Source organism: Furipterus horrens, unplaced genomic scaffold (assembly GCF_987537825.1).
Source record: "Furipterus horrens unplaced genomic scaffold, mFurHor1.1.pri manual_scaffold_4, whole genome shotgun sequence".
NCBI lineage: Eukaryota > Metazoa > Chordata > Mammalia > Chiroptera > Furipteridae > Furipterus > Furipterus horrens.
The window spans coordinates 42,977,350-43,004,714 of record NW_028327174.1 but is presented as its reverse complement, the minus strand read 5'-3'; the positions used below and the strand labels follow the sequence as shown (position 1 = coordinate 43,004,714).

The following is a 27,365-nucleotide window of genomic DNA, read 5'->3' as shown; positions in this document are numbered from 1 at the left end:
CAACAACAACAAAAACTGATTGATTTGTCATTATTAACCAAGTAATTCTGATTCAAATTTTAGGGAATATAGACTCAACAGTCATCACCCTAAAGTTTCAGTCCATTCACTGCTCTAATTGAAACCAGTCTCTTAATTTGTGCTGCTCTTGATTCTCTCTTTTAACACATTTTTACGTAAACTATATTTTATTCTAAAAGGTGTATGATACAAATATTTAGTCAAGAAATTTGCTAAAGAAAAATACAAAATCAGACCATAAAATAGTTAATAAAATCAGACCATGAATTAGGTAATAAAGGCATAAAGAGAAGTCCCATGCATAATCCGATGACACAGCTTTTAGTGGGATGTAAATAATTTTTATTTATCCTAAAAGCAATCAGGACAATTGCAGGATTTTTAGTGGAGTGACATGATGACAGCTGAGTGTTCAGAAGTCCTTTTCATTCTGGTTAGTGGTATTGACTAAAGTGTGAACTGGGAGGGAAATAGAGAAAAAATGGAAATGTTCTCAACTGTAATAAGTGCCAGTTGCCAAAAGGGCTTGTTAAGGAATACCCTTGCTGGGTTACACTCTTAAGAGCTGCTGATTCTAGGGAGGTGGACCTAAGAATTTACATTTCTAACAAGTTCTGAGGAGATGTAGATGCTGTTCCTCTGGGAAGCACACTTTGACCACCATGTGTGAATGTGAGGTGAGTTAGGTGGACCATGGCAGAGACCACGTGGAAACTGTTTAACATGTGAGCTAAAGCAGAAGCAAATAAGATAAGGAGGGGATAATGCAAGAGGTACTCACATTAACTGACTTCGTAAGGGACAGGGGTGAACTACACCATGTTTGTTTTAATCAAATTTATCTCTGCTTAAGAATATCAATGTTTTATTCAACAATAGTTGAAATTTAGTCAGTGATGCACAAGGGCAAGCATATCCTCATATGGTTTCTTGGATTGATTATTTATTTTCCATGATGTTCTTACGCCTAGATCAGGAGATGGTGGAATGACATCAGAGAAGACTAAGTGGTCTGGGTTCTAATCCTCATTCTGTCAGCCTTGGAACCTTTTATTTATTTATTTTTTAATGGCAATAAATTGACCTCACTGCATGGTTTCAATGTGGATTAAATTATGTTATATGTTTGAGCATAATTCAGAAAAATTAGTTGTACCATATAAATATGTCACTAATATTTTATTACTATGTGAAGATGAAGTATTTAATGTTTTCTAAATTATCCAGGTTACTTAATGTTGACACTGGACCCCTGTTATCAAATGCTGCACTCAGCGAAGAGTTGTTTCTAACTTGAACAGAGGACTGCTTGGGAAGACAAGCTGTGGAAGAAATAGCATTTGACTCATTTCTTCATCTCACCTTCTCTAAAGCCTGTGTCCCCTGTAATTTTGTTTTTAGCTCCTGTGGTTGCACCTGCTGATGCTCCAGTAGTCCCTGAAGAAGGTAAAGAAAGAACGAACACATGCTAAAAAAAATGCATGGGCACTATCAGCACTCCAGGTAATAGGTCTGTATAATTCTAACAATGTGATACACTTTATGTAATTAAACTGTGAAAAAACTAAAGACTCTACACTTAAATTACATATAAAGAACATCTGATACTACACCTGTCAGTTACCTTTATTTTGTAAAATATTGTACTGAGTAGCATTGCCTGAAACCAGATGCTTAGACTTGGCTGTGTACTACTCTGTTCTCAACTTAATGTACCTGATACATGCCAAGGACTGGTGAAGAGGGGACCCACTACTTCTGTTGTCCCTGCACCTCCAGCTGTGAAGTTGACAGGAAACAGAGTTCTCGTAACACCTGAGAAAAACAGTAAATGAACTCAAGTAATCTTGAGCTTTGTTTCCATGGGCAACATAACCAGTCACTCAATTCTTACTATATTAAATAGATTCAAGGACCCAGTGACTTTCTGCCCAGAGTTCCCTATGATAGTTTTCTAATATTATTTTTGAAGCAATAGAGTTAATACCCTCAAAAATATATTTAATACATAATAGGTTTGTAAGCTCTTTTTACAGCCACAAGAAGGAAGTCATGTAACACCCAGTTAACTATTATAGAATTTGCTTAGCCAAGAACATGTTAGGCTGTTGCTAAAACACATAATCAAAACAGCAGATATAATAACAGCATACAATGAGTAAGAGACACATGATTTATAGCTTTCACCCTTGTACACCAAGGTAACCTATTGACACTCATTGTTAAGACTTTTTTCAGCGCACAAATTTGAATGACCACCCCACCACAGTCTCACTGAAACAAGACTAGAGGACCCCAAACCCCTTACTCATGATTACTCATGACTTTTTCTCTATAAAACCTCCTGTCTGTAAGCTATAGGTAGGTCAGTTGGGATTTTAAGCATTAGTTTCCCCTTCTCCTGGGTGATGCCATTTCAATATCATAGCTTATCTTCAGCAAAACCCAGTGTCAGTTCTCAAGGACTTGCTGCACACAGGTAGGCATGAACTCTCTTCCAGCTAGTTTGATTACACTTTTCTCTAACTTTTGTTTACTCCTTGCTATATTTTTTTAAAGTCATGTTCTCCATGTCAATAATGAGGTCACACTAAGTCTTCGTACTTCTGTTTCAACAATATTGCTCTCAAGGAAATTAAACCTAATCATACTGTCACTCAGGGTTGATTGTAATAAGGATGAAATACTATCATGAAGTAGCTAATAGCTATTTTTATACTTAAAACACCTACGAGAACACAATATATCATTAGATAGACATTTTCTCTCATCTTACAGTCCTTTTAAAATTTAGTACTGCTATAGATGCTATACTAAAAGTTAATAATATGGAAAAAAAATTAAACTGGAAATTATATTATAGCCAATAAATATAAATTGGTCAAAAACAAGTTAAATTCAGTTTTAAAAAATTTAAAAACCAGTGGAAAAAGCTCAGTAAACTACTTGTTTGAAATACTTTTTCAAAAGACAAATTATCATATGATTTTTTTCTTAGAAACCCAAAGTTACTAATAATTTATACTGTTAGCTATTTTTTAACAAAAACCAGGAATTAATATACTAACCTGTAGTCAAAGTTTCAATGGGTAGACTCAGAGTTGTTTCTGATAAGAAAAAGAGAAATGATATAAATTTTTCTGACCTCAAAAGAAAATATAGAGTGTTCCTTTGTTAGTTTTGAATAGATAGTAGTTTGTTTTATATTTAGTGTTGAGAGTAATACATTTTTATTTTATTTTTATATACTGGCATTACAACATGCTTTCCAGTGTATGTGTGTGCAAAAGATGCACAACATGTATGAGGCATTCTCCTGAATACAGAGTGAATGAAATAAATATACAGGAGTGGGCAAAACTATGTTCGTAGTCATATTTGAAAGACAGAGTGTATTCTTATATTATTATTTATTTATTATTGTATTACTTATTATTAGTATTATTATTATTAACCTCCTTTCTCCACTCCTGTGTAATAACAATGACAAAGTTAATTCCTTGTTAAGCAGAGGCTAATTTTGCAGTTTGTTTCTTTGACTTCACTCCATTTCGGGTTATCTGTGCCAATATTTTTCTACAAAGCAGCATTTAGTCTACATGGTTTTAGAGTGAGGGGAGGGAAAAAATACTTCTTAGGATTTTTATGATTTGAAAAAGCAGGCTTGTGGAGATAAATGTGAAGTTACCAATAAACTCCTGAGGGAAGAGGCTGTATTTGTATGTTTGCATCCCCAATACCAGCCCTGTGACAGGAATATTACAGGAACTTATAAAATGTCTTTTGAAGGAGGTCAATGGACTTAAAAATAAGCCTTTATTAATTTATGGTTTTTATAAATAAGTCTTCATTTTTATTGAATATCTCTAGAAATCTATTGTTTAGGTGGTAATGCCCCTTTACTATTCAATAGAAGTTTTTAATTAAAAAAAGAAAAGAAAAGCTCACACAATCCACTTATTTGATCCTCACTCTTTATGCAGCCACACTGACCTTCTTCCAATCCTTCATTCCTGCCATTTGTACCTCCCTATACTTGGAACACAGTTTCTCTCCTTTGTGTCTACATAAATATTCACTGTCAGTTCTCAACTCAGTCATCTTTATTTTAGGCTTTCTGACCATCTTGACTTAATCAAACCCCTACTCTACCCTTCTCACTCCCATTTTAAGCACTTCATAGCTCTTGATGCCATTTGTGTGTGTGTGTGTGTGTGTGTGTGTGTGTGATTACTTGGTTGATAGCCATCTTCCTGACTAGCTATAGGTTGTATAAATGCAGGAAGCATGTTTATTTTAACTCACTTTTATACCTCTACTAATATCAGAGTGACTAGCATGTAATAGATGATAAGTATTTGTCAATAAAATGAGTGAATGAATGCTTGAATGAATTAAATAAAAGTATTTTAATTATTCTACATATAAAGAAATGGACTCAGAATAGGGAACTAATTTGTTCAAGATCACTGCCACTCAGTGACAAAGCTAGGACTAAAATCTAAGTCACCTAGTACCTAGGACTGTGATCCATAAAGGTTTTTATGTAGTGATGCCTCTATGTATAATGTTCTAGCTCTTACAGTTTTTGTTTTTTATTGCCTATTTATAATATTAATAATAATATTATAAATTAGACTAGAATTATAGGATATATTAAATACATAATAAAATATCATGTCTCCTCTTATTACTTCACATGTTAATTAGTTCGAAAGAAGGTTTATGTGAGAATTCTCAAAATTAGTGCCAAACTTTAATTACAGAAAATTTTTAGATCAGTATCAAGAAGACTCCATTAACAGACCAATTCAGATCTTGTGTTCTTACTAATGAACACAAAATTGAACATTTGAATTAAAATATCTTGCTAATCTAGATGTAAGGATAGCATAGAAAGACTACTCTTTTGTGGTCCACAAAGGCTTTCAAGACTTCAAAATATTTTAGTGCAGATTCCATTTCCCAGTACAAATTTAACCTCCAAGGAATTTCAATGATCCTAATTTGAGATCTTTCAAGTCAATAACATTACATTTAATTACAAGAAGTATCATTGCATGGACTAAAATAAAATCTTCTCCAGAATTTCCACACCTGAATATGCTCTGAATAACATGGAATTAAGGGGAACACAGCAGTACATCATAAATGGTAGAGAACAGGTCACAAATATTTTTAGCATATGAATGAGAAAACATTTATAGACCTTTCCTTGTAATTGGTGTGGTTAACATGGCAACATACTCCAAAGTAGATTTCAAGGACTCATCTTTTATTAGGTTCATAAGAGTCAACTAAACTAGTCACAGATTGAAGTACACACCAGTTGAGCTACTCTAACATAGCTCCTTTTTCCATGAGGTGAACTTTGGAAGACATAAGTCTGAAATCGTTGACACCACAAGAAAGTAGGGATAAGCCTTTACTTATAGGAATATATGAGAATCCATCCACCCTTCTTCATGGTTAACTACTGAAACTGGTAGATAAAATATTACTCTTCTCAGTTTTGACATCCATAACCATTACAATTTTAATTGATTTTTTTCATTATTAGAAAATGAACATACATGATAATGTACTTGACATTGTGAATTACTGTGTATCAAGACACAAACAGTAAATGGAAGAGCAGCCTTTACCAAATATTGATACCTCTGTGCATTATAAGATAGTAACCCACCCTAAAAATTTTCAAAATGACTGTATCCATTTATTTTTTAATCTCATGATAAACTTAATAAATATAAAATAATATATTTTATTATTTTAACCTTATTTATTTTCCACCTCATGATAAACTTATTAATGAAAATAAATCTTGCAATTAATTTTCAAGATACTACTACGTTTTTCCTAATTACTTCTGAGAACCATTTTAATTTTATAGAAAAAACTAGTTGGCCATTTTCCTTCAATGGATTCCTTTTTACTTAATATAAATGTCTGAAAGATAAGCTTAAGAAATATCCATAACATTTTCTCTAAGAAACAATAAATTCAGTACTGCAGAGTTTACTGTTTTGTAAAATAACTTATTTCTGGGGAAAAAAGAATCAAAATCCATAAACTTATTAATTCAGGAAGCAGCATGCTTCTAATTCCATAAAAAAATATTAAATATCTCTGCTAAGGTCTAAGTTCATGTATATAATGAATTGTTCTTTATGAAATGTTACTGGTAATAAAGTTGACTTTACTGAGCATTACTGTGTATTATACTAAGCTGCACAATAACAGTTACTTTTCTCTAATGTCCTATAAGATAGATATTAAATTTTTCCCACTTATATGAGAAAACTAATGTTCAGTGTTTAAGAGACCTAAACTAGGGTCATACAGCTAGTAAATAGAAGTAAAGTGATTCAGATTCTTAACTATCTGCTTTAACTTCCCTCTACACTCAGCTGGCTCTCTGTAATAGCCTGATGCAATTATTTTCTTTCTATGATTGGTGCCATTTTAGAATAAGCATATTACACACAAAAAAATAAAACTTAAAATTTCTATATAACTTTCAGTATTCTGAGATTTAAATTTTTTGGAAAATAAAAATGCATTTTAAAATATGAAATTGTTATGTAACAGAAATCTAATTTGAATTCCATGAATCAGTATCCCATATAGTCCATGACTTTTAATTAGTTTTTATACAAAATTACTAAATAAATTATAAATTATAAGAGAAGTTCCACTTTGAAATTGGAATCTGTAATTATATGTTACCTCAATTATGGATTTAAATTAAATCCAACTTTATTCTCTTTCTTAAACATCAAAAGACAGAAGCCTTAGGAATGGAATCTAGAGAAGATGTCCTAAATTTTAATCCTCTCTCTGCTACTTATTAGTAGTAACTTGAACAGATAACCTCTTTGTGCTTCCATGTCCTCATCTGTAAATTGGGGAAACTAATGGGACTCACGTCATAGAGTTTTCTGTATCAAATGTGATAATATGTGTCACATACTTAAAACTGTGTTAAGCAAATGTTAGCACTGTGTCAAGATCTGTAGATGTAAATAAGGAAAAAAACATAATTGCCTATTTTTTTCTAAAAGAATAACATACTCAGTTGGAATAGCTGGCTAGACATCTCTCATGGTATTTTAACTCCTTGAAGCATTTACTGTATAGCAAAGAAAATGAATATATAAAACATGAAAAAAAAAGCTTAAACTTTGTATATTGATTCCATTATGCTTTTAAACTTTTCTGTAATATTCTTCTAAATTTGTCAAAAGTGCACTTTACTGCTCTTCTATTTACCTCAATGACATGTGCAACAATGAAATTATACCTCAACTCCTATCCAAGGTGCTCTGGTGTAAAGTCATATAAATCATTGGTCCTCTTTTGAGAATTTAGTTATTTCTCCTTCTATCTGGCAGTAATGCTTTTGAGCCATCTGAGAAAGGTTGGTTATTTATTTGTTTGTTTGTTTGTTTATTCTGGGAGACAGGTTTCATTAGTATCTTTAAATTTTTTTTAATATAATTAGTATACAATATTTTATTTACTTATATTGGTTTCAGGTGTACAATACAAAGACTCAACATTTTTATACCTTACAATGTGATCACCTCACTAATTCTGATAATCATTTGGTACCATGCAAGCTTATTACAAAATGTTATTGACTATATTGCCCTTCACTTTCTTCAGCCAACCCCTCATCCCCTTCATTCTTATAGCTATCCCTTTGATCTCTGTTTCTGAGTTTGTTTTTATTTTATTTTGTTTGTTCATTTGTTTTGTTATTTCAAGGTTCCACATATAAGTGAAACCATATGATATTTGTTTTTTTCCGTCTGAGTTGTTTCACTTAGCATGATACCATCTAGGTCCATTCATGTTATCACAAATGGCAAGATTTCATTCTTTTTTATTGTGTGAAATATTCCATTATATATGTAGATCACATCTTTTTTTTATGCATTCATCTATCAATGGACAGCTAGATTGCTTCCATATCTTGTAATTGTAAATAGTGCTGCAATGAACATAAGGGCACATGTACCTGTTTGATTTAGTGTGTTTGTTTTCTTGAGATAAATAGCCAGTAATAGAATTTTGGGGGTTATATAGTAGATCTATTTTTAGTTTTCTAAAGAATCTCCATACTGTTAAATTTATGGAAAGGGATTTCAAATAATTTGCTTAATCCTTCCAAGTTTTGGTAAAACAAGCAAACTAGTGGCCAGTGAAAAGTATTTAATTCAGTGAAATATTTGGTCCAGTATGTGACCCAAAGTACTTTACTCAGGGAAAAAGATAATAGCAAAAAGCTGCCCCCTCCAAGTGTCAAACAACCCTAATTTCTCTCTACACAAAACCAGCACATTTCTTTTTCTTCTAATCTTTTTTATCCTGGAAAAATTATTGAAACCTAACTTTTATGTAGATTGGGACTAGGTGCAATTGGGAATACAAAAATGCAATCCATGTTCTGTGACATAAAGGATGTTAACTAGACTTACCATGGTGATCATTTCTCCATATATACAAATATTGAATCATTATGTTGTATACTTGAAACTAATATAATGTATGGGTCAATTGTACCTCCATAAAAACATCATGGATTTAAGTATATATATAAAGACCAACAGAAAGAAAGAAAGAATGGGAGAGAGAAAAACAGTGTTCAATTGGGGAAGATAAGGTCCTAAGTATAGGAAATTGGATATGTTAATTCTAATAAGCTGAAGTAAAACAATTTTAATACATGTAAAAACTTTTGTCATTTTATAGGCCTTTTAATTCACCTACCTGTTGTTTCACTACTTGATGTTGAAATCCCTGGAGTGAAAGTCGCTGAATTAAAAAAAAAGAAAAGAAAAGAAAAACATAAGTTTTGTGTCAATGAAAAATTATGTTTCTGAGAATATCTATGGTCATATATAAAATGGATCAAATGAATGTTTCAGAGAAATTTGATTATATCAGCAAATAGATGTTAAAATATGAGATTAAAGTTTTAAAATTCATGTAACAGAAGTAAAAGGCCAATAAAACATTATTCTGTATAACATTTTTTCTAAAGTCTTCCTCCAAGGCATTCTTAAAAACAAAACAAAACAAAAAGCATTTCCCCTAAATATGCCATTGTAAAGGTAAGCTGCAGCAAATAAAAGTTTTGAATTATTTTTTAATGCCCTCTTAATTAAGTTGTGGCTGCATATAATGGCTTACCTGTGCCTGAGCTACTGGTTACCAGTGGGATTTCTATACAAAGGAGGAGACAAATATTTGGATATGTATGTTAAAATAGTGTTGAAGGACATGTTTACAGATCTCTAGAATGCAAATAAATTATTAAATGTAACAGTTAAACTCATTTATCAGATATTCACACATTTTAATATACTTTTGTATCCTACTGGCCACTACCTTGATTACTAACCATTCAATTAAAGTTAAAATTCTTTGATGTTAGTAAGAATTAAATTATAAATTATTTTCAAAGAATTTAACAGATAATTTTCTTCAGTAGCCTCTTCCTCCAAATTAGTAGTGTGTGGAATGTTCTTTTTGGACACATAACCTCCAAATAGAGAAGATATTCACTCATATTGCAATTTAGATGTAGGTCTGATATTTGACATTTAAGGAATAAATCAGCGGTTCTCAACCTGTGGGTCGCGACCCCTTTGGGGGTCGAATGACCCTTTCACAGGGGTCACCTAACACCATCGGAAAACACATATATAATTACATATTGTTTTTGTGATTAATCACTATGCTTTAATTATGTTCAACTTGTAACAATAAAAATACATCCTGCATATCAGATATTTACATTACGATTCACAACAGTAGCAAAATTGCAGTTATGAAGTAGCAACGAAAATAATTTTATGGTTGGGGGTCACCACAACATGAAGAACTGTATTAAAGGGTCGCGGCATTAGGAAGGTTGAGAACCACTGGAATAAATCAATAGAAGATTATATATTTGCAAATAGGGCAAAAATGCCTGAATGGCAAATTCAGTTTGCTGCTAATTTAGAAGCCAAAACACAAATAAGCATTTATTTTTACCTGCTTTGGTGCTTAATATGGAGGTAGCTGCTGTAGTAGAAACTGTTTAGAGAAGACAAAATTTATGAAAATTAATTACATTGATAATTTTTGCTGGAAAACTTAGTTGAAGAAATCAGTTGCCATAAACCAAATAAAAATTTTCTGAAATTATGTTTAGAGGTTAAGTGAAAAAACAATCTTTCATTTAAATCAAAAGAGCACTATACAATTATTCCATGTCTACCATAAATAACTAGTTATTTTCAGTTAGTACCATTTAACCAAAATCTCACAAGAACTTAATAAGGTCTATATATGGGCCAAGAAATAAGGTTCAGAACCTTGATATGTAATATTTTAACTTTAAGAATGTAACTAATAATAACTAAAACTTAAATAGCATTTTATAAATTATTACATAACTTCAAATATATTATAAAAATGTTTCTAATTTACTGTACTATCTCCAAATATTAATCAACAAAAGATAAAACCCCTCCTTAAATCACACAAGACAGGAATATGTGTTCTTCAGCAACTCTGAGTGTACTTACATTGCCAGTAAATTAAAAGTCCCCAAACTACAGTGAAACTGCATCTTTCCCAGCACTGTCTTGAATGGACACAACTAAAATGCACTTATAGCTTACTGAAAATATATCCTTCCAGGTGTAATCATGATTTTAAAATATTTACTTCTTAGACCGATTTACTTGTTTTTCATTCCATTCATTCCAATTATTACCTAAAATGTCAAGCTTTGGTTAATGATATTTAGCTGATAAGCATACAATACTTATTTTATGTCCTAATCATATTCCTAACTTTATCACATGAGTATAATGAAATATCTTGACATATTTTCTAGTAACTGTTCATTTTAATCTGAAATTTTTGTATAAGTAGATTTACCAGTATATCTTTTACTAGCACAGACTTGTGTGATACTATAAAAAACAACCCAAAATAGAAATCAGAAATATTTAAAACATATTGATGAGTTTACCTGTAAATGTTGAATTCGTAGAAGCAATTCCTGAAATAATCATAAATTATTATTATTAATGAAAAATCATGAAAAGAATTAAACCTCAAGTTGCCTATGAATTATCTGTCTCTTTTTTATTTTAGTGATACAAAAAAGGAGTAGTTCATATAATCTTTTGAAGTTTAATTTATTTTTAAGATGTTGTTCATGACCAACTCTTCCATTATTTAATTCTATCTATATTAACCCTCACCTTCCACTTCACCTTTTTATCAAACTATTTTGGCTGATATCTCACTCCCTTAATTCCCAAAACCTACAAGTAGGCAGGGGCACACATGCAGCAGAAAAACTGCCCACATGCCAGTCTTTGCAATGACTTTCCAGCATTGGATTTGAAGTGACTCAATTAGCAACAAATACACTAGAATGGGATGGTCTCAATTCACTGAGGGGCAATCTACAGCATTAAGTACTTACTTCTCTGGAAAGATCCCAGATCCTTTACCTCATCTTTCTTAAATCAATTAGAATAAAATGCAATGACTCACCACTGCACACCAACTCTCCTGCGATGCAATAGCTGAAAATTAATTTTTTAAAAAATGAAGTGAAATTTTAACTCCTAGTGACACACATCTTCTAAATTTATAACAACAAATTGTCTAACAGTGAAAACCAGACCAGATCAAATAAGAGAACAGTCAATAATTGTTTCCCCAAGAGCACACTATTCATTCAAATTGCATGTTTTGTTTTGCTTTGTTTTATGCATACTGTTATTTCTAATCATTTCTCTGAGGAGTCCTTGGGACCTAAAGGAATGATTTTCAGTCAGGCTTTAAAGTTAGTTCTCACACCCTCAGTTTCAAATACAATGTGATATGATGACCATACTGCTCTAGTATGGACGTCACCTCTTTGCTTCCATGTCACTGTCTGAAAGGCTATAAACATGCTCTTACATTTATAGAATTAAAACTTCCCTTTTACCTAAAACTACATAGTGACATTTTGTCTTGTCCTCTGCATTATTCAGTGTAATATTTAACAAAACATGTGGTGATATGTGGGTTTATGAAAAAACAAAATAACTAACTTATCTGAAAAATAACAAACCTAAAGCTGACCTTGTCATTTAGAAATAAGTTAAAAATTATTTATGTATATTTTCTATTATTTCTTCTAAACAGCAATGCAAGAAACAGAATTGTTTATTAGAAAATCAGTAGAGAACGTACCATGTTCTTCCACAGTTATCTTGGATCACTCCACCAGCTGGTATGACATCATTATAGAAGCAGCTGCACTCAGATAAACTGACGCATTTCATGGTGTTCTCATCCAGATAAGGGGCACTGTCTGGGCACTTGGCATAACAACCTGTGTATAAAAATGACCCTCAGTTAGTTTGTTTCAATTTATTGAAACTAATTATACTGCATTATATATGTGTAAAGTTACCTAAATGATCTCATGAACTAAAATAGGTAATAGCAAAATGACATCACATTCTTAAGAATGACAATGGGGAATGGGATTGTAGCACTGTGTTGTCGTCTTCTTCTTCTTCTTCTTCTTCTTCTTCTTCTTCTTCTTCTTCTTCTTCTTCTCTCTCTCTCTCTCTCTCTCTCTCTCTCTCTCTCTCTCTCTCTCTCTCTTTCTATCATTAATCAGATAACTTATGTCTAGAGAAAATGTTTCCAATGTGGGAATATTAATGTCATTATAAGGATAACTATTGTTAAATTACAAAATGTAAGACACTGAGTTGTCAGGAACTAATAACAATTTCCAGTTTTAAAATATCAACATAATTCGCCATATTTCATGAACATTATTAAAATTTCCCTTACCTTCTAAAAGTGCAGAAAATTTCTGGCCAATAACTCGATCTTTGCATGTTTTTGCAGTCACTGTCCCACAGGGTTCATAATGCCAGCTGCACTCTCCAGGTGCATTATAATAATCACAGTAGACAGCTGTAATTGAATTATATCAAATTACTTCCTTTCAGTATGTAACAATTTTCACCTTTCATTTCCCAAAGAATTTTTAAAAGGGATTTTGAATAATATTAACAATAAGCAAAACCAAAGCATATTATTGTCTTACTGACTTCATTTGGGTTTATTCAAATTGCTACATAAGCCAAAATTACCTCACAAAAAAGGAAGAGTAAAGCATATAGAATCAAAATAGAACTTTCTTTGAAGTCTCAGACTCATGTTGGCTTGATTTTTAGATAGTTTAGATCATAGTCTAGATTTATGGTTTTAATGTTTAAACAAATTAGAAAAATATATCTCTGATAAAATGTCTTTTTAAAATATGTAAATAGTAGGCCAAACTGAGGTAACTAAAGATTTTAATATATTATAATGCTGAGCATAATAAACTGAGTAAAATGAGGATTCAATTTTAACATTGCTCATTTATCATGCCTTCTTGTAATACCTTCCTTTAAAAAGAAGAGTTGACAGATTTCTATTAAAGTTACCATTTTCCATGTATATCAAGATTCAGTTTATATTTATTTTACTGTTCATCTTGGCTAGCACTTCATAAAACTTTTCAAGATAATGAGTGAGTACTTCAACCAAAAGTGATATATGAGTTATGTCCTATAACAAGTTAGGTAAACATTCTATTGCTTATCTAAGTTTCAGTAAGATATTTTCCATCAGTATTCAATTTTTCTCCTGTACACACAAAAACCTTTGCAACTAAAACTGAATTTAATGTGGTATGCCAGGTGCTATGTTTTTTTTTAATTAATATTTTCCATCATAACTTATTTGAGTTTTTAAACCTTCCTAAGTACAAGAAGATAAATGGAAAATATGAGAAGACTGATTATATAAAAAACAGTTCTATCTAATTACGTTGTCAAAAAACAATTTGTGGACCTCACTTACGACAAAGATCAGGTTTTCTCCAGGCGACACAAACCCCAACAGCACTGCATGCCTCCGCATACATAGCCACCGCTGTGCAGAATCCAAGGTACTTCCCCTCCATGTCGCATGCGCAGGCTTCTTCGATACACGCATCATAGTAAGCACTGGGATCCACCTAGGCAGAGGACAGAGTATTGAGTCTCTGGGAATAGACTGTGTGCGGGTCATCGCTCTCATCGCTCTCAGAGCTGCGCTACCTTGTTGTGGCAGTCTCTGAAGGTGCTGTCCCGGATGATCTCACATTTCCGCACGGCCCAGGCTTTGCAGTATGGGTTTGAGTCACATGGGAAGGTTTGAGCTACTGTGTCTGAACATTCTTGGGTAGTTTTCCAACTATTTCCAAACTCCAGTGCTCCAGTAGCTACCGATGAATATCGTGTTGTGAAATCATCCTTGAGATCGCCATTGCTATTTCCACAAAGACCACATACTTTGCCCTATATAGATCAGAAAGGGAAACTAATAAGTAATTGTTAAGGGTATAGATGTATAGATATGTAAATACATATAGGGAGATGAGATCAGAAAGAAAAGTTAAAAGTGAGTTGTACTAGGAACATACATATAGATAAATAATAATAACACATATCATCATGAATCAATTATAATTTCAAATTTTGAAAAGAAACCATAATCTGTAGATAAGATTTGGTTCCCATTCAATCCAAGACATCCTATGTCATAAAATGATCTAGTATCAACTAAGATAAATGCCTTAATAATTTTTAAAAAATAATTATATTTACTAGTTTCAAATTATACACGAGTATACTCTTAGGTTCTTAGAATATTTGCTCTCAGGAGGACAGCTAATTTTATATATACACCAATTACCTCAAAAGTGAATTATGCAATAATCTCAAATAACTAAACATGGCTAACTAGAGTGCCTTGGGTTTACTGCATTTTTTTCACCAGATTCTATCATCTTTGATTATATTTCATATTACCTGCAAAGGCTGAATAGATGTGGAGGGCTTGTTCTATAACAAAAATGACCATCCTCACTTTCTACCTATGCTTCTATCTGTAATCCTCAGTAACAGAAATGATTCTGCTTCCCAATTAAGTACTTATTAGAGATGTACGTACATTCCACTCTGGATCCAATATAACAGACACTCTGGTGTTTTTGTCCCAAATCACAGTTATTCCAATGAAAAATTTCAGAATCAAGTACAGGCCAACAGTATGTACAGAGTATGCATTTCCATTGAGTTCACATTCCCTACTTTCTGTAGTTTTGATTGTTGTTACTTTACCATCGTGCAAGATTACATTCTGATCCTGTAAATTAAAAGATATATTTCCAGTTACATCAGTTTTATTTGGCCTCTCATTATCTGAGAGAAAAAGTAACTAAAGAGAAGTAGTACTGTACCTGAAAGGCAACTATGATTTTTCTTGAGCATGTGAGCCCATCTTCACAGCATGGGACACTTTCAGTTAAAATACGGAATGTGCCATTTTCACGACCACAGTAATCCTTTAAAAATTAAGTTATGAAATGTTATTAATAACAAGGATGTGGAACTCAATTACTATATCTATATCAGACAATTATTTCCTAGTCAGTGGCATCTTAAACTCAATAAATTACCATATGCTGGTAATTTGTTATGTAATTTCCAAAGAACAATGGTAGCCTTGGATGAGTCCAAACTAGTTAACTGGTTTTGACTCAGCCATTTCTTATTACTTTTATACAGGTTTAGAATTATACCATAGATATATAAGTATTTAAATTATATAAGTTTGTAATTAAAAATTTATTTCTAGGCACTATACATAGCTAAAGGTAAATTTTTTTCTCAGTGATTTATATAAAACTTGATATTCAACCAAGACTAATGCATAAATATAAGACAATCCAAATTTCAGCCTATTAAGTGTTATTGAGGAAGGAGCTTGTATGTAGCAAACTATGGAATCAGATAGATTGTGTTTGAATATGGCATTGTGTACTTAGTACTTCACATAGCTTATTCTCTCTAACCTCCATTTCTTATCTGAATCATAAGAATACTACTATCAGCCTTTTAGTATTGTAATAATTAGATGTAATAAAATATATGTTTGCTTGATAAAGAAGCTCTCATAAAATGCTGTCATTTTTACTGATAGTGCTATTCTTGAAATAATAATAATATCTAACATTTATTAAGCACTTAGTGCATGTGCCAATATATTTTTTAATTCAGTGTCAAGTTGGGGCTATTTCCACTCCATTTTTATAAATAAGGAAACTGAGACACAGAAGGGTTAAGGAATGTGCACAAAGTCACACACATCTGAGACATTGTCAAGCAGGATTTAAATCTAGGTTGTCTGCCTTCAGAGTCAGCATTACTTCGTTACATTGTATTGCCTTTGAGAAATATAAAAAGGGCTTAAAGAAACATTTTGAGAATAAAATTCTCCAGAGTTCATGTACAATAAATAATAAGTAACAAATATAGAAAAACTGGGTAAAACATGTTAATTACCTCAACAAATGAGTACTGGCAGAGACCATCAAAGCTGTAACTTTTCCTATCAAAAGTTTGAACATGACCTTCCCCATAGATGTGGCACGTAGTTTGACATTCATTTTGTGTACAGCTCCAAGATCCTTTTATGCAAGTACTATAAGAAAGCAAAGATAGAATCTGGTAATTATATTAATCCAAGATTTACATACTCATACTGATTTTGTAAAAAAGCATAAAATAGCCATGCTTGGTGTGGCTCAGTTGGTTGGAGCATCATCCCATAAACCAATATGGTCACAGATTTGATTCCCAATTGGGGCACATGCCTAGATGGTGGGTTTGGTCCTGGTTGGGATGTGTGCAAGAGGCAATTAATCTATGTTTCTCTCTCACATTGATGTTTCTCTCCTTCTCTCTCTCCTTTCCTTCCCCTCTCTGTAAAACCAGTAAGCATGTCCTTAGATGAGAAGAAATAAAATAAAATAAAAAACTAAAAAATTAAAAACAATGTTTCATATTGATTTAAATTTTGCAGTTTTCTTTATTACATTTGATGACATTCATCATATATGTTATATAAAATTTCTGTTTAAAGAAATAGCATTTTTTTCTACATTTGACCATCAGTTTTTCAAATATCCCAAAGCATGACTTCTTCTTTCCCATAAAAAAAATAAGAGCAGACTGTACACATGCTAATATCCAAAACAAATAACATAGTAATCCTTTATTATGTACCATTGGTTGCAGCCTACTGAGGTGATACTTCCTTGGTCATACTCTTGTCCACCAAATGAGCATGGGCAGTCATCAGGAAAGACACAGTTCCCTTTAGAATTTCGAACCATTCCTACTGGACAATAGCACCCACGTTTGCAAGGCAAGTTCTCCTACAGGAATAAATACAAAATGTATAACTTAAGGCACTGCTCTAAACACGTCCCATTATTGGCATTAATGTACAACACATAAATATAGCAGGTATGCATTTAGTGTCAACATTGGACAAGTCAAAATAACACACGATAAATATGACCTAATTATTTTTCATTGGTATTTTAGTTACTTCTGCCAGGAAACAGTGAAAAGTTTTAAAGAGCTAAACTCTGATGTCATGTTACTTACATCAAAATTAGGTATGTTCCGAGTGCTACATGTACGGTCAACTTTTCTCTGTGCATTAGGATCACTGCAGTCAAAATATTCACTCCCTCCAGAGCAATTCTCTGCAGAATAAAGGAAGCTGTTACTCAAGGGCCTCTTGAGGGTTTTTGTGTTTGTTTTGTTTTGTTTTCTTTTCTTTTCTTTTGTTTTGTTTTGTTAACCAAAGTAGGTATCTTAAGCTTCCAACATGATTTCAACACTTACGTAAGGTTAAATCAATGGGAGTCTGACAAAGAAGAATTCCATCCTGACAGACACTGGAAATTAAAAAAATAAATAAATAAAATTTATTTTTTAAAATTATTTATTTATTGTTTATACTATTATAGATGTGTCCATTTGCCCCCCTTTGCCCACCTCTTCCCAGAGCTCTCCATACCCCCCATTCCCTCTGGACATCACCACACTGTTGTCTGTACCTAAGGGCTATCCATATATGTTCTTTGGCTAATCCCTTCACCTTAAAAATCAAATTTCAATGACAATACCTTTTACAGCTACTTTAGCCCCTCATTCATGAACCACTGTTACAGTAGCTTTAACCCTTCATTCATGAACGACCTGTTTTATCACAAGAGGTAGTATGAATGAGACAAAGTCACTAGAAGATGCAAATGTACCAAATTATAAGATATAGCCTTGTAGGTATTACAGGGATGTACAAACAAGGTTTTATGGACTTCAAAGAAAGTTTCATCATAGAAAAGATGGTTGGATGTTGATGGATGAGTAAGATTCAACAGATACTGCTGATGAGATGCAAAACTGTGGTGCAGGAAAGAATAAGGTGTGTTCTAGTAACTTGTTTAGTTAGTAGGTAGGATGTATGATAGGGAGAGGTGGTAAAGTCGGTTCAGATTTCCAATGATCTTAAATAACATGCATCTTTGTTTCTATTCTTCAGTTAAGTGTCACCATTAAAGTTTCTGAGCAGCTAAGTAGCACAATCCAAATAGTGCTTTAGGTTAGACATTCTGGCCCTAGTGTAGGAAACATGTGTCAGAGGCAGACATACAGGGCAAAAAAACAAAGTTGCTCTCATAATAGTGCCAGTGAGAGTTCACGGGGGCCGGAAATAGGGTGATGCTGAAGACAAACATAATTAAGAGGTAGCATAAATTTCATTAAAAAGGAAATCTACTGATATGCCAATATCTACAGAGAAAATATCATTATGAAACCCCAACCAAATGATTTGTGTGCTTTGATGGGGGAAAAAAATGTCTTAGCCCTGGCCAGGTAGCTTAGTTGGTTGGAGCATTGTCCCACACACAAACAGGTTGAGGGTTCAATCCCCGGTTAGGGCACAGGCCGAGGTTGCAGGTTTGATCCCTGGTTGGGGCACACACAGGAGGCAACTGATCAATGTTTCTCTTTCATGTTGATCTCTCGCTTGCTCTCTCTCTCCCTCTCTCCCTAAAATCAAAAAATGTATCCTGGGGTAAGGATTTTTAAAAAGTTGTTACCTATGCTTTCCTTTTAAATGGCCAAGAAGCGTAATTCACTGTTAAACGAATGTTTCATGGAAGCCAAGAAAACAGAGAAGGTGCATCCAAAGTGTTTTGAAATGGTTACTCCGTTTTTGCACTTATGTTGTTAAGAATTGCTATGTCAGTCTATGGAATTAGACATATGGATAAATTACTTGGAAAAAGCACAACCTCCATAACCATTACAAAATAACAATTCTTCAAATCCTCCTACTGCCCAGGAACTAAGTTTAATTTCCTGAGTATGGCCTGGCCACTGCCTAGCTTTCCAGTCCAATCCTATGCAACAACCTACATGTGCAATACTTTGTCAAGCATCTTCTGCATGAGTGTATTCTGTTTGCTCTACTGGAAATCACTCTTTACAGCAGAATTCTGTCTGGAAAAAATTCGTCCCTTAGGAAAACTCAAATGCTGGTCTTCTCTGAGAAGATTTTCTGTCTCCTCCAGGTAGCAACTGGCCCTTTCTGCTACCATATTATAATATACAAACCTCCTCACACCCTGCTTACTCTGTGAGTCTAAGACCATGTTCACTTGTCTTTGCACTCCTGCACTCATAACAAGGCCTAGCACACAGGAGATACTTATTTAATAAGTTTTGTGGAGCAATGAATGCCGAGAAACAAGTAGAAAACATTGCCTGAATAGGAAATTGTTTTGCACTGTTTGTACATTAGAGCTGCCAAAATATTCTTCTATTGGTATTTAAAACCAAACAATGAGATAATCAGTTACAGTCATGATGATGCAGTGAAAACTCCTGGTTAAAGGGGACAATAACAAATCTTAGTAAGAAATATAAAATGAAGAATATGACAGATCTAACAAGACATCAAACTAGCAAAAGACTATTTCTCTGAAAAGGATAGTCCCTGGATTGTAAAGCCATGACAGATATAGATGTAATCTCCATACCATTTATTGTCATCAATATGGATGAGTTTTCCTGGTTTCATGACCTCGTCATTTATGTAGCAGTCACACTCAGATTTTGAAACACAATTTCCTGCATTATTCTGGTACATCCCATCAGGGCAAGTGCATCCATCAACTGGAACATCTTCTACATCACAGCTTCTATCTCTTTCTGACAATGATCGGCAAGAACTATTGCAGGCTTTTACATTGTACTTGAAAACTAGGCCACTTGGACAAGAGTGATCTGTTGGTATAGGGACAAGAAAAGCAAGTATTATTTTTCTGGAGATATATATATACACCTCCAGAAAAATTAGTGACTTTACTTCACTTTGATATTTATAGATATTATAGTAAAGTATTCATAATTGAGATGATAAGTAATAGAGAAAAATACTTTTTTCATTTTTTCAGTCAATATTGAGTCCCTAGTGTATGTTTACATATTCTTCTAGGGATAAAGCCTATCAACAAGACTGGTAATACACTGCTCTCAAGCAGATTATATTCCTGGGGGAAGAACATGGATTACGTGCTATAAAAAGCAAGAGAGAAAATTCTAACTGCGTACAGCTGGGACCCTGCATATAGTGAAGAGGAGGGACAGCATGAAGGCAGCCTAGAGAGACATAATTCTGTGTCTGGGAAACAACATAAACTAGAAGAGAGGGAAGTTCTTTTAAAGAGCTAGTGAAAGAATAGACACTATAAGCCCAGAGACAGAGTCAGCCTTTAGAACTCACAGGGCCCTCTTATGTAGTTTGGTCTTTTAGAGCCATGACAAGTGACTGCCTTGTTTTAGACTGAGTCACATGATCAGGTTAGCTTTATTTAGTTTTACTTTAAAGATTACACTGATCTTTCTGTAGAAAATGGATGAGAGGAAACCAATAAGAGAGATATTAAAGGAGGCTATTGAAGTCTCTCTAGGAGAAAAAAATAGTGGTTTCTTGAACCAGGTTGATGGCAGAAATGTGAATGGATTTTAGAGAAATTTGGAAGGTGAACTTAATGAACTTACTGATAGACTGAATATGGCCTATATAAGTTATTAAGTTTGATCTATACAAGATGTTTTTCTACAAAGTGTTACTTTAGTAAATCAAGTATTTTCTGAAGTTGCATTCTAATAGTGCAATATGTATTTGAAAACAAGCAAGACTTTATAAATAGGATCACTGAGCCTCTAATTTACTGATTCATTTTTATTTGGTTTTTAATAAACAATTTATTAATATTTCTAATATTTAGAAATTCATTAAAATAAACATTATTTCAATTTCAGCATACAATAATTGAACAGAAACATATTTATACATAAATATATATATTCTGTTCTTGTAAAATATGAACATATTAAATCAAGAAAGAAGGAATCAGTCAAGAAGTAAAAATGCAAGAATTACTCAAAGATATCTGTATATATGGGCAGAGTTACTTTATTTAAGTCATATGCTAATCCCTTGTCCTTTGGGAGTGTGAGTTGCTTTGACTGGTAGTTCTAATGAAATTTACTCCAATGAAGATGGAGCAGATTCTCAAAGGAATATTAGTATTTTAATACAAAAATGAAAGAGGACATGGATCTTGAATAATCAATACAATCAGGGAAGAGGAATATACATTTGTAATATTTTAAAATATTATTATTCTCCTTGGTATGAATCCCCCAAAGTGTAAATGCAGCACCAGGAAGGATAAAGATTTTTATAGTTGGGGCAGCCTATTGTCACACTGATTTCCAAAATGCCACACTGGTGCCTGAAGCTCATCCTCCCCTTCCCAGGACCAGGAGACACAGTGTTTTAAACTGTGCTTCTGGCAACTAACGGTAAATTCTGTATCAGAAACAGAAAATCGCCTTTGAAAGAACCAAGGACAAATTTCTAAATATATACACCCAAACACACACACACAACATACACACACTATAGTAAAATTGGGAAGAAAGTAAAATTATCCCAAGCCTTCGTCCTTCTTACCACATCGTCCAGTTCTCCACCCCTCCAAGTATGTTCCCTTCTCAGCACATGCTTTCGCGTAGTTGCCTAAAATCGTACACAGGCAATCTTGACTGTTTTCACAAGTACAAGTGTGTTTTTTGCATTCCTTTAAAATAAGAAACAAGTTTATATTATATTACAAATATATTCAGAACAGATAAACTGGGTATAATGCTTCACTTCATAACCACTCCTTTTACTTGAAAAAATATTTTCGAAACTTTGGAAACATTTCTTTTCAAAAATTTGTAAAACAACAAATCAATTGTTAATGGGGTTTGCAAAGAACTTAGAAAAGACAGAAAGAGAAAATCATTTAAGATTTCTTCCTCATTTTTGTAGCAGTTTTTAAATTAAAGTTGTTATATCTAACAATTGAATAAATGTGGAATTCAATGTTCAATATAAACATATATCTTAATCTATTTTCAGTGATTGCTTTTGTGAAAAATTTTAATATCTACATGCCTCTTTCGATATTATCAAAGTATTTTCCCCCAAAATTGTTAATGTTAGATGCAGATACCTCCAGATATGGTTTAGGGTTCACAACTGGATGGCAGGAAGCAAAAGGCCCACTTGAATCAAGAAGAATTTCACAGTGAGTTTCAGCAAATCTTTCTGGAAGAAATTAAAGCACCCACAAATTCTATTAATAATGCCATATTTTTTAATTGAAAGACAAAATATAAACGTTTAACTGAGTTTTGCCTTTATGAATTGAATTTTATCACTATATAAAAACTAGCATGATATAATCAGAAATACTTTAAACCATAGAGGCAAAATCGTTATTAGTTTAGGACTTTTGTATTAAATCAGCTAACCTTTTTCTGAAATGAAGTTTAAACACATAAATGATAAAAAGGGAACCAGATTATTTATTTTAGTGCTTTTAATTTAAAACATATACTTGTTGGCAAGTTGGTAAATGAAGCCACCACACCACTGCTATCATTTCACCCCTGTTACCCAAGTTTATGGTTTTCTTAATGAGACGTAGATGTGGGGTTTGGTTCAACTAATATATTTGAAAACAGTGGTTGGGAGACCTGGATCTAGCTATAGCTCTATTGCTAAGTGGCTCAGTGGTTTGAGTGAATCTCTCTTATTCAAGTAATGATCACTTCCATGACTAAATTAAAAGGAAAGGATAATAAACCAAATAATCTGTAAAGTCTCTTCTAACCCTGTTGTTCTATAACCATGGAGAAAACAGTATAAAAAAGGAAGAATAGGTATAGAAAATGACAGTTGAGATCACCGCCCCCTCCACAAAACCCCATGAAAGATGTGTTTGCTAGGAATACCCTCAGCCAGACAGTTTCTCTGCTGTTTCCTCTAATAATGGGATAGTACAGCAAACACTAGTTAAAACGAGAATTATCTGATAGTCTCCTATCATTACCAGAATAAGTATATAATTCCTAGCACTTAATATTTAATTACAGAGTTTAGCATTTAATTAACATTACCTGTTTCTATACTGATGCATGAAGCTGGGTTTCCTTTAGGACAGGACATCATTTCCCAAGAATCAGCAAATGCCTGAGATGTCTTTTCCAATATATTCTGACTTGACATGAAATCATCCTCTGCTCTGTTGTTATAGGACCCACAGAGTCCTGTACAAAGTTTAACAGGACAAAGTTTTACATTTCCTTATCTGCTCAACTTTTTGGACTCATATCCTAACTTCAAGTTCAGTTCTTTGTTCAAATCAGAACTATAGAAGCTTTCTAAGAGAATGTCTTGATCAGTCTTTACACATGTAAGTAACTGCAGGATTTGCTATAACTATTTTTTTTTTTTTGCTTTGTTTAACATCAGTGACAAGAGCTGATTTCTGTAATAGGAAAAACCTCAGTGAAAGATATGAACATGTGATCTATTGACAGAAAAATAAGTTATAATGTATTTGAAATATGATTTTCAAAAGATTTATATCCATAATACTTTCATTTAGTCTTCTATAGATCAAAACCTTAATGTATATTAACAAAATGATAAATTAACTATTATCAAATATCACTTAACAGAAGCCTTAATTTAAAACCTTAAAATGTATAAATTATTGAGGACCATTTGGGAATATATTTTGTAATAAATAATGCACTTACTATAAAAAGAAAATTAGAATTATTTTACTGTAATATAAAAAAGAAGATTGGAAGATTAAGTAAAAATGCTTTATGGTTTAATGTCATTAAAAGCCAATTGAAAATTATAATAAATGATGGTCACATTAGAGCCTTAGAAATAAAAACACAGGCAGAGGACTTACCTACAGTGTCTGTGAATTGGTTGGGTGGCATGGAAACATATAATTGCATCACAGGGTCAATCTGTATTTGCATTTTTACATGAAAGTATGTTTCTACTTGCAAGTATGAAGAAAATGCCTTGAATATTTGTATTTTGTCTGTTAAAACAATTAAAAGTAATAGCAATAATTAATACACTAAAGTTTTTAATTTCTTAAAATGCTTTTATTCTTTAATATATGTTAAATGGAAACAGTTAATATCTTTAACATGCTAAAAAATAAATGCCTCCTGCATTTATTTTTAAATGGTATTATTAATGGTATTATTAAACTTACCTGAATAGTAATACCGTTGAGTTCCAATCTTGTCATTTGTGACTGTTCCATCTCTATTGAATATATATTTGTCAACTGAACCAGTCTAAAATTTAAAATACATGTTAGTTCATATTAATTTATAAAATTATTTCACTTTAATGTAATATATAAACCTACAATGTTTTGCCATAAAAACATGCTTAATTTGAATTAATTTATAAATATCTAAAATATAGAAAATTTTAAAGCATTTTTCGTACTTTGCTTCATTGTTTCTCATACCAACTTTTTGAGGAAAGTTGTAAAGGACACTTCATCCCTGATTTGTAGGTGAGGAATCTAAGACCCGAGAAGATAACTGGATTCCCAAAGGTCAAATAGATTGAAATTGCCAAACACTGGGGTGGTTGTTCTCTCTCCTCATTTAGGTCTATTTCTAATTAAGATGATAGTTTCTCATACATAAAATGCTAAACAAATATAATTGCCATCTTAAATGGTCCACAGTATTCAATAATTTTATAAGCACATAAGGTTGATCTATTGCAATATAATTAGCACATTAGTTGTGCATCTGTGGAAATTTCTATATATTTAAGGATTTTTGGAACTATAATCTTATTTGTGCTTTTTATTTACATAGTAAAGCCTCTCTTCTTCAACCTCAAAAATTCTGAATTTGTAAATTAAATCAATTCACAATTGCTCTTAATAAATTTTAGGAAGCTGATTTCTTACCGAATTCAAGAGGAGTGTAACACTATTTAAGCATGTTCCTGACTGGCCACTTGGACATGGACGAAGCTCAACACTAACAGACCAGTCTTTATCCTGTGGAAAAAAATTGCTTTTCATTTAAATGTTTATTACAATGTTATTGATTATATGTTATTACTATGTGATTCATTCACAATGCATGTTTTCATTTTATTTTTAATTAAATTTCTTGGGGTAATATTGGTTAACAGCATATTCATTTCAGGTGTACAGATTTATAACACAACATCCATATATTCATTCCATTGTGTGCACACCACCCTAAGTCTAGTCTTCTTTCACCACCAAAATGCTTATCCACAATCATTCTGCTCTGAAAATAGAAACCTACTATAGTCCGGGTATAGTCTAAAATTGGCCAATTGCTTTACAGATTGTCCTAGTATCTTCCATCAGCTCTATCTATGTTGTCTATATTAGTGGGTTTTTTATAGTGATTGTTTTTTCTTTATCTTTATCTTTTTTGTCTTCTCTTCCAAGGGAATGGTGCTGCATTATAGAGATCAAGGAGAATTAGAAGCAACCTAGCTTGTTTATTCTCTGGACAATCCCCAATGTCTGTTTAAATCCAATATGAGAGATACTTAATTTGTAAAACCATAATATTATTCAAGTCAAACATTGACTTCCAGTTCTCATTTTAAGATCTAGGAATCTCTAATCTATAAGAAGCAAATATTCTACACATTTTGGCATATTTCCCTCTCTTTTTTTCCATCCCCTATCCTCACGGATTACATGAGGAGCATGGAAAGAAAGAAAAAAGATTTTGGAAAACTGACTTTTAACAGGAGCAACTACATTTCTTAGATTACTGGACAACTCTCACTGCATGAATCACACATTTTGCTCAACTTGGTTTTTTATCAGGAAGACTAAATAAAATTACTTATTCTTATGCTTAAATGGCACAAATTACAAAATGGAATTCCCCTTTTTATTGAAGTTCAAAATACTAAAAATTTTAATACTGAAGAGGATTTAAACATAAGGACAACCTCTATCACACTGATAATGTTGTACCATAAAAACTAAAAATAAATGTAAAAGAATAATGATGAAAGAAGAAGATGTATCATAAAATATAAAAGATGGTTTCATTTAAGGCACTAGTGATTACATGCAAAGAAAAGCAGAACAAATAATTTTCCAAGATATTTAGAAAATTATTAGTGATGAAAAGGGCATTTTTGTAAAGTAGAAAATCCTAATGAGCACAGGTAATACTGGTTGTCTTTGTCAATAAGGGAGAACAAACAGATATAAAACTATATAACCAGGAATTGAACAGCTGTTTGTTATTTATTTTTTAAATAGGAAGTGAAGATGAAGATTGTGTTTCAAATTGGTTAAAAAAAATAACTTGAAGCCTGTATCAGTTTTTTCAAGTGTCCCAGGATATTACATACATGGATGGCTAAAAAGTGACAGTTCCCAGGATGGTTATATTTTTCACCATCAAAGGTGGTAATTGAACTTCCTTCCACCTTACATCTTCCAGGACACAATGCTTCAGTGCAAGACCACTTTGCTTCTTGGCATGTGCTGTTAAAATAAAATGGTTATGTTAAAGGTCATAAATTGTTTTTTAAAAAGAATTACAATTTACATTAAGATATTTAGTTGAACTTTATTAGACCATAAGCATTCCCTACCCAACATCTCAGCTCATAAAATGTCTCATTGATTGTGGTATCCTGGTATTTCAAAAGACATGAATTCCATTGAATAAGATAATAACATCTGCCTGTATTAAATATATAAAAACTTGTAAAGTGGATTTCAAAGGTTTGTTTGTTCTGGAATATACTTCACTGTTAGAATTAAAGCACCTGCTATTTGCCACATTGTAGACCTGCACTGTCCCATATAGTACAGTCATATAGCTATTGATTATTTGAAATGTGACTAGTTCCAATTGAGATCTGCTGCAAATGAAATATGTACACAGATTTCA

At 32.5% G+C, this 27,365-nt stretch overlaps 1 protein-coding gene and 2 long non-coding RNA genes across 3 annotated transcripts in view; all 3 read right to left on the bottom strand.

Annotated features, from left to right (window-relative positions):
* Positions 1-1,273: 1,273 nt before the first annotated feature.
* Positions 1,274-11,085, bottom strand: LOC150011601 (uncharacterized). The gene is made up of 7 exons (XR_016510665.1): positions 11,057-11,085; positions 10,069-10,110; positions 9,220-9,252; positions 8,797-8,841; positions 3,090-3,128; positions 1,738-1,836; positions 1,274-1,458 (listed from the first exon to the last, which is right to left on the bottom strand). It is a non-coding gene; the product is annotated as an uncharacterized LOC150011601 (long non-coding RNA).
* Positions 11,086-11,589: 504 nt separating this feature from the next.
* On the bottom strand, positions 11,590-13,014 carry LOC150011600 (uncharacterized). Its single transcript, XR_016510667.1, has 3 exons — positions 12,895-13,014; positions 12,280-12,421; positions 11,590-11,621 (listed from the first exon to the last, which is right to left on the bottom strand). It is a non-coding gene; the product is annotated as an uncharacterized LOC150011600 (long non-coding RNA).
* A 934-nt stretch (positions 13,015-13,948) lies between these two features.
* The window catches only part of MUC19 (mucin 19, oligomeric), a 28,389-nt gene continuing 14,972 nt past the window's right edge, over positions 13,949-27,365 (bottom strand). Inside the window, exons 12-27 of the mRNA XM_090275118.1 lie at positions 26,818-26,953; positions 25,370-25,462; positions 24,650-24,734; positions 24,332-24,469; positions 23,523-23,672; positions 22,574-22,668; positions 22,027-22,153; positions 20,042-20,288; positions 17,838-17,890; positions 17,595-17,695; positions 17,208-17,359; positions 16,485-16,623; positions 15,380-15,484; positions 15,091-15,285; positions 14,196-14,435; positions 13,949-14,113 (exon numbers count right to left, since the gene is read on the bottom strand). Of these exons, the coding sequence (XP_090131244.1) occupies positions 13,949-14,113; positions 14,196-14,435; positions 15,091-15,285; positions 15,380-15,484; positions 16,485-16,623; positions 17,208-17,359; positions 17,595-17,695; positions 17,838-17,890; positions 20,042-20,288; positions 22,027-22,153; positions 22,574-22,668; positions 23,523-23,672; positions 24,332-24,469; positions 24,650-24,734; positions 25,370-25,462; positions 26,818-26,953 (2,221 nt within the window). The remainder of the gene's footprint in view (positions 14,114-14,195; positions 14,436-15,090; positions 15,286-15,379; positions 15,485-16,484; positions 16,624-17,207; positions 17,360-17,594; positions 17,696-17,837; positions 17,891-20,041; positions 20,289-22,026; positions 22,154-22,573; positions 22,669-23,522; positions 23,673-24,331; positions 24,470-24,649; positions 24,735-25,369; positions 25,463-26,817; positions 26,954-27,365) is intronic.